The sequence below is a fragment of the Brassica napus genome, chromosome C8 (assembly GCF_020379485.1).
Source record: "Brassica napus cultivar Da-Ae chromosome C8, Da-Ae, whole genome shotgun sequence".
NCBI lineage: Eukaryota > Viridiplantae > Streptophyta > Magnoliopsida > Brassicales > Brassicaceae > Brassica > Brassica napus.
In genome coordinates, this window is record NC_063451.1 from 4,091,755 (window position 1) to 4,104,599 (window position 12,845).

The 12,845-nt window shown below is 32.8% G+C and overlaps 2 protein-coding genes across 2 annotated transcripts; both read right to left on the reverse strand.

Annotated features, from left to right (window-relative positions):
- Window positions 1–376: 376 nt before the first annotated feature.
- LOC106423777 (non-specific lipid-transfer protein 2) lies at window positions 377–975 on the reverse strand. Its single transcript, XM_013864537.3, has one exon. It carries the CDS (start codon window positions 875–877, stop codon window positions 584–586), a length of 294 nt encoding a protein of 97 aa, XP_013719991.1. The 5' UTR covers window positions 878–975; the 3' UTR covers window positions 377–583.
- An 11,009-nt stretch (window positions 976–11,984) lies between these two features.
- Window positions 11,985–12,845, reverse strand: LOC106423749. The gene has a single exon (XM_013864510.3). The coding sequence runs from the start codon at window positions 12,728–12,730 to the stop codon at window positions 12,344–12,346; it is 387 nt and encodes a 128-aa protein (XP_013719964.1). The 5' UTR covers window positions 12,731–12,845; the 3' UTR covers window positions 11,985–12,343.

The following is a 12,845-nucleotide window of genomic DNA, read 5'->3' on the forward strand; positions in this document are numbered from 1 at the left end:
TGCTAGAAATCAAGCCCTGGCCGACGGATATAATACATTACTTACCAGTTACCACTGTGCTACAATACTCACATTGTTTCCTTATTAGATTTAAAATCTAAGTAGATTTCGATCTTTATATTCTAAGGGGAACATTATTTTTGTTTACAAATTTTTACAAATTATAATTGCAACAATAATTATGTTTTTTTAAGGTTTTTTACATTTTTACACGTGTAAGAAAACTAAAAATGACATTTCACAAATGATTCAATCTAATTTTACAATGAAATTTCTCAAATAGTTATTTAATTTTAAATATTTATATTTGAAATTTTTTGGACTTTGATTTGGTCATCAAGCATTTTAAGCCTGTCTCGACAGTAGTAAGCATAAATAACTATGGAAAATGTTTCATAAGATAGAAACATACATAACATAACATGCATAGCATAACATGACATAACATAACATTCAAGCATGATGATGAGCATCATAATCACCACCACACTATTATTCTAAACAGTAGTGTCGAAGACCAGACCCATTTTAACTAGTAATTAAGCACTCATGATCAGCGAAACTTGTCACTAATTAATCATGATTAACATTTCGGGGTTGCAACATTGCAACTGCTGGCAACTTTCTTGGCGTTTGGAGAGTTAACGTACTGGCTGAGGGTAGGGTTCCTCAGATATCCACAAAGGCATGGCTTCTGCTCTCTCAGCTTGGCGCAGCACGTTGCTGACGGCGGCGAAGCTGACATAAACGCCGGCGAACATGAAGTCAGTTCCGTCGGCGAGCATGTCACTCCCTCCGCCACCGGAATGTTTGCCACCGTCACCAGGAGAAGCGCTACGGCGAGAGCTAAACTGGAACCCCACATCACCTTTACCATGTTACTTCTTCTTTGATTCTCTGTCTTTGTGGTTGTTCTTTTTTTTGAAACACCTTTGTGGTTGTTCTGCTTTTAGTAATCAGTATGTTCAATATCCATTGAGAGTGCTTTCGATTTATAGATAAGGAAAGTAAAGGCTTAGCTTTTTTTTTTTCTTCTATTTACCTTTTTTATCATTATTATAGTTAAAATTGTTTATTAAGTAATCAAACCTAAATGTGGAGAATTAGTTAATTAATTTATTGGTTAATAAACTTCGTTCACTTCATTGTAAATGTTAGCTAGCTCATACTTTAATCAAATTCGTGCATTGATGAAACGTGACTAAAAAGAAATGTTGAGCACTGTTTAGAAATCTTGTAATTCATGTGACATCGATCATCCTTTTTTACGAGTTCTTGTGATATTATAATTTTTACTAGATATATAAAGCTCGGTATGAGTATGACCGTATGTGTTATGTTCTGAGAAAGAATTTACAAAATTCTACACTTTATGATATGGCCACGCGATTACGCGAATATAGAATATTGATTCATTGTTTAAACCCAATTTCCATAGAAATTTATGTTTTATTGGTTGTTCTATTCCGGTCTGACTATCCAAACAATCTCAAGTTTGAGTAATAAAATAGTTTTCTATTGTCAAAAAAAAGAAAAATACACGGAAAGAGGATATACCGTCACCTCTCACTGGAAATTTGTGTGGACCTTAGGTACCCCAAATTAATAATAAAAAAAAGTTGCAAAATAAGTTTCTATTCTAAACTTACAAGTTCACTCATTGAGTTTTAATTAATCCCTTCTTTTTCTTTTTTTATAGAATTTATATTGTCTGTTTAATTTAAAACAAACAATTATTTATATATATATATATCTATATATATATATATATATATATATTCAAAATAATTAAACATATTTCCATGAAAAAATATTTTCACTTGAAATGAATTAACCCCTCCCACTCCTTCCAAAAGTATAACTTGTAGGACAAACATATTATTTATTTACTTTTTACCAGGAAAAAAACATTATTTATTTAAGATATAGTGAGGGTATGATTTTGACCCTTTAATTTATGTCGACAATGTTGTCTAACTGTTTTTTGTCTCCATATATCTGCATTATTGTCCTTTGACACAACCCCTTTCGATTAAATACACACACGTGGCCTGCAGTTTGTGGTTCACATATTAACATGTCTATTCTTTCAAAAAAATTGAAATCTTTGATTCTTACAAAATATTGATTGATGATTGGAAAAATGAGTCCAAAATGCAAGGTGAGCATAATCGACAGAAAATCACTGATTTAACTGTTTTAAATCAAAGCCAGATGATTTACAGTTTTAAACCTTCTCATTTTGAAATAAGCGCAAGCTATTATCATTATTTATTACGTTAGTCGACGAAAAATAGTTTCGGCAAAAAGAAAGAAATTGATACAGTTTAAAAAAAAAAACTGATACAGTAATATATTAAAAGGAAGATAAATGAACATTTTTTTTTAATAAATGAACATTTACATGTCGGTGAGCTAAATTTTCAAAATGAAGTTAGTAATATGCAGAAGAAGAGTGCGGTTCAGAAATGAACATCACTCTAAAGATGACTATATTTTTTAGTGTATGTTGTTGGTAGTTTGATAGTTTCCAGTTGTGTTCATAATGAATAGCATACACATATACAATTTGAGTGCATTAACTCAATAGGTTTTCTGTGAAAAGTCAAAAAACTGGTAATTGTTGTAAGTTGTGTACCACTACGGACTAAACTTTACTGTAGTGCCACCTCTTTGTACGATTTCTTGTAAATTAATTTATTATTATACCTTGCGACAGTGTGAATACCCCACTTTGTACGATTTCTTGTACTCTACACATTTTGCAGAGTAATAAAAAGCAGAGTAAAATGTATATGGACCCACCAAAGTAGAGTAAACTTTTTCCCTAGTTTCATGGAGTGGAAATATTATCGCTGGAAAAAAAACAAAACATGTGATAACAAAAAAATGTTTACTCCAAATGTGGTGGGTCCAAGATAAAAAGTTTTTCCGGTTTACGCTCAGATTTTACCAATCACACACTTTATGTCGTTCGAAAAAACGTACTCTACACATTTTCATATACATACCTAAAAATAGGCCCAGATGCATTGTTGTAAGCACTAAGAGCAATTCCAATGCTTAGAGTCCTGGGTTCTAATGATTAGTTTTAATGGTTAATTGTGTATTATGAAGTTTAAAACTCTTATTAATGTAATTAGTTTTGTCAAAGTCCAATGGAAGAATCCCTTTGAGGTTCTTAAATTTTTTTTTTTTAGAAGTTGAATTATTAAATTTAAATTTTACAAAACTTATAAATTATTGGATTTCATAAAATTTAAACAAATATGACATAAGTACATATTAAAAATAGAAATACAAATTTATAATTAAAATTTTTAAACAACCATGAAAGAAAAACATGAGAATATGTCATATGCACAATATACAAAACACATGAGACCCAAAGACAATGTTGAACAACAACAAGGTTAACGTTGGTGAGACTTACTTGATGAGAATATGTTCATATGCAGTAACTAAGACATCTGTTTCAACTCCCTTAAGATGAATATTCGCCGGACGAATATTCGCCCCATATACCTGCCAAAAGAAATCATCATATTGTTAGAACAGTTGAATAAAAAAAGGAAACACCTTTAAGAACAGAACAAGGAGATTAACCGAGTTACCCTCAATAGGTTTTGTGCTTCTCTTCCCTGTCTTCCTTTGGATATAGCCTGCAACCATTGTTGTTAGACAATAGAAAACAAAGAGGTAACAAAAGATGGGAGTGAGTGAATGAAATTACCATCTCTCCAATAGCAGTTGAGGCAATAGAAGGGATGTTTCTATAAGACAAACCAGGCACATCAATGACATTTGATTGCTCCACAAGCTTTATGTCCAACTCCACAAGCTTTATGTCTTTGCTCCACCTGCAAGAACATAACATGGCTCACATGTTACATGTTTATGTAAACCAATGAAAGGTAACGCAAAAACTGAACATGGCATAGAGGATCAACATTTTTCGATCATGGCATAGAGATGTGAATCTAACACATAAAGAGAAACCAAATCTAACACACAAAGAGAAACCAAACGATACGACCACGAAGAGACTAGCAACACACTGATTATTGGTCCGTAGTAGTTTTAACAAGAATCATTTTAAGAACAGAGATAAAGTCTAGGATCAGACAATAGTAAACCAACAAAACCATGTATCTCCAGTGTCAATCATAATCAAAGAAGCAATTCAACAGAGAACATGTATCTCCGGTGTAAATATCACTAAACCAATATCTGATTCGCTTAAAACATGAGATTCTAAATAAAGAGTGATATCAAGGGAAGTAACAAGCATATGTTCATACTAACTATCCATCTAGACAAAGACAAAAAGAGACACGAGATCTAACTGACCTTGCTGGAGATAATAAGCCAACCTCATCATCAAAACCAAATTTCAATTCCAACGAGATTTCATACAAGCGAGCAAATAGATCTCAAAATATTCAATTCTGAGATAAGCTATAGATAGATTTCATACAAGCCAGCAACAAGATCTCAAAATATTCGTTCCTAACATCAATAACTATCCTAAAACGATCTAGAAACTGCGATTTCCATTTGACATCTTCTCCACTGATATATATTTCTAAGCTTCGAGTTCACTAAATAGATAGCCAAATGCATATAAGAACATGATGATAATATTTACCTGCACAATCCATTGCCATGATCAAGCGTAGACGGGGGATGAGATCAGTATAGTCCATCGTAGAGCAGTAAGCCTTAGCACAGTTACGCAGATACGCATGGCTTCTCTCTTTTTCCCTCAGCCTTTGATAGCTCTCTTCAACCTCTTCATCTTCAAACCTTAGCAGCTAAAACGATAATGTATACTTAAGATTCATTCCAATGACAGAATCTCAGATTAAAATCTCAAGCAATCAATCACACTTACTTCAGCACGGTGTTGTTCACGGCGAGAAGATTTGAGATCATTCGGAACTGTGGATCTGAGACAGAAAAATAAAACCATCGATGAAGAGAGAGAGACGACCAATACAAAGAGGGCACGTGTGGGGTGCTTAGCGGTTCCAAAACCCCTTAGTTAGACACCGTTTCTCTTGATTTTTCCCTTTTTTTCATTTTTTTAAGAACCACCTCTAAAAGCCTCCGTTGGAGGTGGTCTAAGATCATCACTCCGGATGATTGGTGAGTCGGGTAACGATTATCAATCATTATTATTGCGTGCCTTTATGTTTGAGATTCTAAGGATCGGCCGCTTGAAGCTTTGTTGCTATTTCTATTGTTTTCCCCCTTTTCTACTTTGCGGTGCTCAAGTTAGGGAAAATAGCGAATTTTGACCTGTACAATTTCGGTCTTGTTTTTTAGACCCAAAAAGTAAGTGCAAATTCATACTTGAACTCTATAACTATTTAAACTAGGAGCATAGCTTCCGTGCAAGCGCAGAGTCGGATACGTTGTTGATGAATTGTGTAGTTTTTTTGTGTACGAGACTTTGTCGTTTTTTTTTTTTACATTTGTTTTTTTTTGCTTAACTATAATGGCAATGAATGAAACATTGGAAGTCACACAGTTTAATTAGGTTAATATAAGAATAATAGGCAAATTCATATGTGTTGATATTTTCATATCTTATCTTCGTTATGATTTTATCGACCATTAGCGTTATTAGCACTTTTATGTTCAAAAGCTGGGGTTTATGGGGTTGGTTAGTGTCTAATGAGTTAGTTGTTAGTATTTTATTCTTAAATAATGTAAGGGAAATGAAATAAAATCTGATTTTAAGAATTTTGCAAATTATACAAAAAATAATTTAATGGAGACAAAAAAAAAAATCTAATCTATTAAAATAGAGTCCTATTTTTTATCTACTGTTTAAAGCTTGTCATTTAAATTTGGACCTATTCATCTCTTTTATTAAAACATAAATATTATGTTGTACCTAACATCTATTTGTGTGTGATATATATTTTAATATATAAATTATAATCTACCTAATGAAATCTAACTAAATCATATATTTGATTTTTCTCCCACACACGATTGGTTTGCAAAAATGGGTATTGGTTTGGCAAATGACATACATTCGTATCACTTCAAATTAACTTACTTTATTACTTTCATAATGTGTTGCAAATAAAAATAAATTTCACAAAAATACATGTACATTTTATTTAAATATTTAATAAATATCAACTATATTTCATATTACTTCAGAATTTCTAATATAACTGAAAAATTACTTCAAAATTTCTAAATATGTAATCAACAATTTATATAAAATGTGTCTTTTCATAGCATATTAAACAAATCAACCAAATTATAAAAACTTATTCAAAAATTACAACACATCAAATATTTTATACAAGATTATGATCAAAAGAGATAACATTTAATATATTTTTTTACGGACAATTTAAGTTTTATGAATAAAATCCCGCCCGTTCAGGCGGGTCCGAATCTAGTACGTGTTTATTAGTGTAATTTTGATTCTAAAATTATGTTGTATATATATTATGTTAGTTGTAATGTATATGAGATTCAGGGTCGAACGGAATGGTTAGGGATAAATATTTATTTGTGAGGAAATATATGTTTTTATTTTGTTTGATGTTTATAACTGAAGTTGAAAATAGTACTGAAATGATATTGGAGGTTAAAACATGATAACCTTCCTTATTAATAGTATCTAAGATGGACTCATAGATTACTTTCCCTACACAGTTGACAACTTATATTTGTACGAAGCCATTGATCAATGCAAAGGAAATGGAAATTATGGCCGCATGTACGAGAGCAAATATTGTTCACATAGTTGTAATTCTCGAAGCAGATAGTGCATATATCGTTTTCCTCTTTTGTAGTTGGAGGCCTATTAGTTCCCTCTTGGTCCGTGATGATTAGATCAACGTCAAGTCTTACAGTAGCGTTTTGATTGTAGTCTCTGATGGTTAGAGTAACTTGAAGATCATTAGCTAAGATATTGTCCTTCTCTCTTAGTAAATTCATCACAAATTGGTTAGTCTCTTGAATAAGGAATCTTGAGTCAGGGTGATGAATGTCATGATATGTTAACATAAATTCCATGCTCTCAGTCGTTGAGTCATTAAAATTACCTTGATTATCAATGATAGATTTTAGCTGGAAATCGATGATGACAGATTGTTGTGTGTTGGCCATGACTCTTGGGGCTGACAAGCTTGTTTTTAGGAAGAATGAAGTTTACTTGGGTAAGGGGTATGTTAAGGATGGAGTGGTCAAGATGAATGTAATGACAATCCTTCTGAAAGTTGTAGCTCCAAAAGTTTCAATGAATAAGAAGAAGCCATATGCTTATTTGATTAAGTCTTTTAATATATGGCATGAATTCTTAGGCCATCTGAACTACAACTAGATACAAAGATTAATGAATCTAAATATAATCCCAAAATACAAAACAAGTAATGAAAATGTGAAATATGTGTGCATGGTAAGCTCACAAAATGCCATCACCTTGAAAGAACCAACGAACCTCTAGGTTTAATTCAAACTGATTTACGTGATTTAAAATACACACAAACTAAAGTTGAGAAAACATACTTTGTGATCTTCGAAGATAACTGCACAAAATATTGTTATGTATATTTATTACGTAGCAAATATGAAAACTTAGATATATTCAAGGAATTTAAGCTCTTCGAGGTTGAAATCAGGTTAAAACAACTATAAAGATAGTTAGAAGCAAAAGAGGAGGTGAGTATGATGGTCATTTCGATGAATTATGTAAAGAACATGGAATTGTCCATCAAACTACAAATCCTTATTCACTAGAATGTAATGGAGTTTCTAAATGCAAAAATTGAACTTTAAAAGAAATGATGAATGCAATGTTGTAGGAATCTGGGTTACCCTAGAACATGTGGGGGGGGGGGGGGGGGGGGCATTGATGCTTACAACTAATTATATCCTGAACAAAATATCACAAAATTTACCATATGGATTATGGAAATGTAATTTACCTTTGTATAAATACCTTAAAGTGTGGGGGTGCTTGGCAAAATTTATTGTACCGCCTCCTAAGAAGGTCACTATTAGACCTAAAACAATGGATTCCATCTTGATTGGGTATGCACATAACATAAATCTCAAATATCCGACATTCATACAATCATCAAATCATGCATCTTTCTTCGAGAATATTTTTCCGTGCAAGAAAATTTTTTTGAAAAAAATGTCGAGAAGAAAGAGACGACGAAAATGTCTCAAAAATTGGAAAAAACGTCGATATTTTGATATTTCAGAAAATTAAACACAAGATGAACTTAGAAGGCGCAAAAGAGCTCGAAAGAAAAAATCTTTTGGTGAAGATTTTTTTGATGGTAATTTTAGTAAAAAATGATTCACGAACTTTGGCAGAAGCCATGTTTTGGAATGAAGCAGTCAAAAATAAATTCAATATTATTATGCAAACTTATACATGGTATGTAACCAATTTACAACCAGGATGAAAAACATTAGGGATTAGATGAATTTTCAAACAAAAACTGAACTCTGATGGAACAATTGGTAAATACAAAGCCATGCTTGTAATTTAAGGATTCCGACAAAAAGATGACCCATAATATTTTGACACTTATTCTCCGGTAAAGAGAATAACATCAATAAGGCTGATGATATAACATTAAGAAATCTAGAAATGCATCAAATGGATGTAAAAGCCGTCTTTCTAAATGGTGATTTAGAAGATGAGATTTACATGAAACAACCTTAGGGTTTTGTCATTTCCGACTTGTAAAGTCATTTTATTTGCTCAAACAAGCTCCTAAACAGAAAAACACATAAAATTGACAACACAATGATGTGAAATTGTTTTAAAATTAATGAATGCGAGAAATGCATATACTATAAAACACCAAAATGAGTAGGTTTGCTATGCTTATATGTTGATGATATGCTCGTAATTGGAAACAATAAAGACATAATCAATAAAATAAAGAAAATGATCAAAGGAAAATTTGACATAAAAGATATGGGATTAGTAGATGTTTATTCTCGGAATTAAAATCACAAAAAATCAAGCGAAATTATCATATCCCAATCCTATTATGCTCAACGATATTATAGATATTTAAAAATTACTCTAATGGCATGAAAAAATCCAGTTAGATCCTGAACTTCAATTGACAAAAATCAGGAGAAGCGGTACCACAAAATGAGTAAGTATGTGTGATTGGAAGTCTAATGTACTAGAATAATTGTACCAGACCAGATTTAGCGCACACACTAAACGTTCTGAGTCGATATACAAGTAATCCATGTCATAAACACTAAAAAGTTATAACGAGAATACTCAATTACTTGCGCTATAACAAAATTTATGGGATGCACTATGGTAAAGAACCTGCAATTTTAGAAGGATACAGTGATACTAATTGGATATCAAATTCTAAAAACCCAAAACCCACAAGTGCATATGTTTTTACACTAGGAGGGGCAGCAATATCGTGGAATTTAACCAAAAAACAGTGTTACCAAGATCCACCATGAAATCTGAGTTCATAGCCCAAGACAAAATAGCTGAATGGCTTAGAAACTGTTTGGAAGATATTCCTATGTAGGAGAAATCTATGCCATGTATACAAATATATAGTAATACTCAATCGTCTAAAGCTCGGGCTCAGAATAATCTCTACAATGGTGAATCTCTCGTCACATCAGAAGACGACATAAAACCATTAGAAAACTTATTTTAAACATTAATGGTGTAATCACAATATAGTAACATCAAATCAGCTAACAACCTAGTGGATCTATATGCTAAAATTTTCCACAAGATGTTGTTGCTAAATCATCAAAATGAATGGGTTTAAAACCTATGACAAATGAGGATGCTTCATGGCAACCCTACCTATCATGACTAGAGATCCCAAGATGTAGGTTCAAAGGGAAACAAAATAAAAAAGAATCTACTGAGAGCACTCAGAGACCACAAACGTGCTATTAAATGTGAGAAGGATAAGCTTTATCTTTTAATGATTTCATAACTTATAAAGCGGAGTATTACTCAATACTTTTTATAGTCAATCACCTAATGAGCGTGAAATGGGGTGTTTCTAAGAGAATTAATGCTATATTTATAAATTTCACTCATGAAAACCATGAATAGTTCATGGCCACAATGAACACAATATAGAACTAATTTTACGAGAAAATGAAGTTGTGGCATGTTGTCTCGGTCTACATAAAACACTGGGTGCTTTAAGGCATCATTTTCACCTCTTGCTAAAGTAAACCCGACATATGTTAACAATGAGTGGTTCTTGGCTTAAACATGTCACCAGCTCAAACACATTGAATTTTTTGCAAACACTCTCGATAAGCTTGTTTGTCTAGTTAGGATTAGTATGAGTTTATTAACTATAGTATATCGTGCTTTTATATGTTTAGATTCATTTCTATTCATGTAGGAGATTGTTGGAATACTGTTTTTGACATATGAGTTTTTTACTTTTCCGTCCAAACCGGTGGCCAACGTGATCAGATTATCAGGTCATGGTAAAGCTTGTAATGTGTACTACAATCTGGTATAGTCAAACGTCAAAAACATATTTTATTTGAATGAGAAATGATGCAAATAAGTTGGTATCTTAATTAGTGTGACTTGAAACACTAAGAAATTTGTTTTAAGTGACAAAAACAATTTGTCCCACATCGACCACAACATACATGAGTGAGTTGTATAAATATGTCTACACTCCTATCATTGTTCAAATGCTCACATGGTGGCTGGGCTTGGCTCCTCATGTACGTGCTGCCGTTATATGGCTGGCTCGGCTCGGCGTTGGGGTGAGCTTGGGTCTTGGTGAAGGGCCACATGCCAAGTAAGGTTTTTTTTTTACCAAATTACTTTCATCTTTTTGGCCCATTTAGAATAATACATCATGCAATTCATTTCTAAATGACATGTGGTTCATCCCAAAACAACACAAATTTCATCTGTTCGTCCAAGATATTTTTAAATGAGAAGAGAGGATATTCGAGAAGAATTTTTGAAACGCCAACCTCCGATTTTCGCGTGATTTCCTCCACATACAACAACTGTTAGAGGAACTGGCTCACCTCATTCTCTTTAAATAAACTCGACTATTCTCAATTAGTCGGTACTTTCACATCGAAAAACCAACAAAAATCTTCCAATGTAAGTCGAGACTATTTCATAGTTTTTTTTGTTCACATAAATATTTACTAGTAATGCGTGAATCGTCTTTCATGGTTTTATCCTAAGAGTCGTTATTTGCTATGGCATGTCTTACTACAGAGAAAATAGTTAAGGAAAGACATGATATCTCAACTCAGTGTGATCTTTACAAAAAGGTTTACATATCGTCTCGTTTTCTTGTCCAGTTCCTTACCGTCTCTTTGTATCTTATCGTTTTTTTCAATTTGATTTTCCGGCTTCCTACACTATCTATACAAAATTAGACTTTGTGATTATTGTTAACACTTTATGTCATTAGTAGTATTTCTTTATTTTTATTTGTTCAAAAAAATAGTTGGAATTGGATTTGACACCAATTCGGCGAGTAGATGAGCTATAACCAAAACTAGTTGTGCCAAATATTTTGCGCTGGGAAATGGCTTGTCTTCACCACGAACCCAGTATAACCCATCGAGCTGTTAGCTGAGAATTGCTGAGTTAACGTCGAAGATTCAATTAACAAGAACAAATCAAGAAAGTTCATTGCGGTTTTCAAATAAGCAGAAATCCAGTGAAGTATGTATTGTGAGATTTGTGAGATATCCTAAGGAGATGTCGAGCTGTTTAAGCAATCAGGGAGGATCAAAAACAGGATATTTTCGAGTTTTTCAAAATCTTATAACCTAACCACATCATTTGTCTAGGAGCAATTAATTATAATTTTAGTTTATTAACTCGAATTTGATTTTGTTTTTGTTCAATCTAGATTCCTTTCAATTTTTTTTTATTTTCTCAAATCATCGTTTAAATACTTGTTATGAGTTTTAGAATTTATAATAACAGAAAAAGGCACAACATCTTAACTTTATTCCTTACTCGTGATAATCAAACACAACTTTTGTTTTTGTTTTTGAGCAAACCAAACACAACTTTTTTTTGAGCAAAACAAACACAACTTTATTCCTTGAAGATAAGTTTATCCCTCACACAGTAATAATATATACTAATACATATTTGGTATATCACAACAAAACTTTTAAACTCCATATTATCATAATAGTATAGACTTTAATCGCAAGACTTTCCATTAACTCATCATTAAGAAGTCAACTCTAGCGTTTGCGTCTGCGTTAATGACGATTACGTCGCAGATTAGAAAAGAGAGCATGAGGAAAGTTTGTGAATATATGAAAGTCAACATAATTCTTATAATCGGCCGTTTCGTTTTGAGCAATTATGTGCTTTGCAACTCACATCATCTGAATCAATATCCGAAAACGATGAATAATCTGCGGCTTTAACCCTCCTACTATAGCTTCTGCCACAGCTGGTGCAGCGGCTTAACTGGCCTCTAGCCTTTAGGATGGCTCGCCATCCGATTGTACAAGGCTGCTTGATGCAGCACCACAGAACGCAAAGAGGACAATAGACACATAAGCAGCAAACGTTAAAAGCGACCTCTGACGGACCAGTTGAAGCTGCGTTTGCGTTTGTGACTACGATTTGAGACTTTGTAGGCGAAACGGTGATCTGATTCCTTGCCCGATTCTCTTCTTCTATTTCTCTTTGGAGTAGGGTTTTGCGGTCGTTCATCGCGTTCTTGAAGAAGAAAAAAACTCAAAGATTCTTGATGGTTTTGATTAATGATTTCTTAATGACCACGATTTTCATTTTTATAATTATTTTATACTTTCTTCTGTCGTTTTAC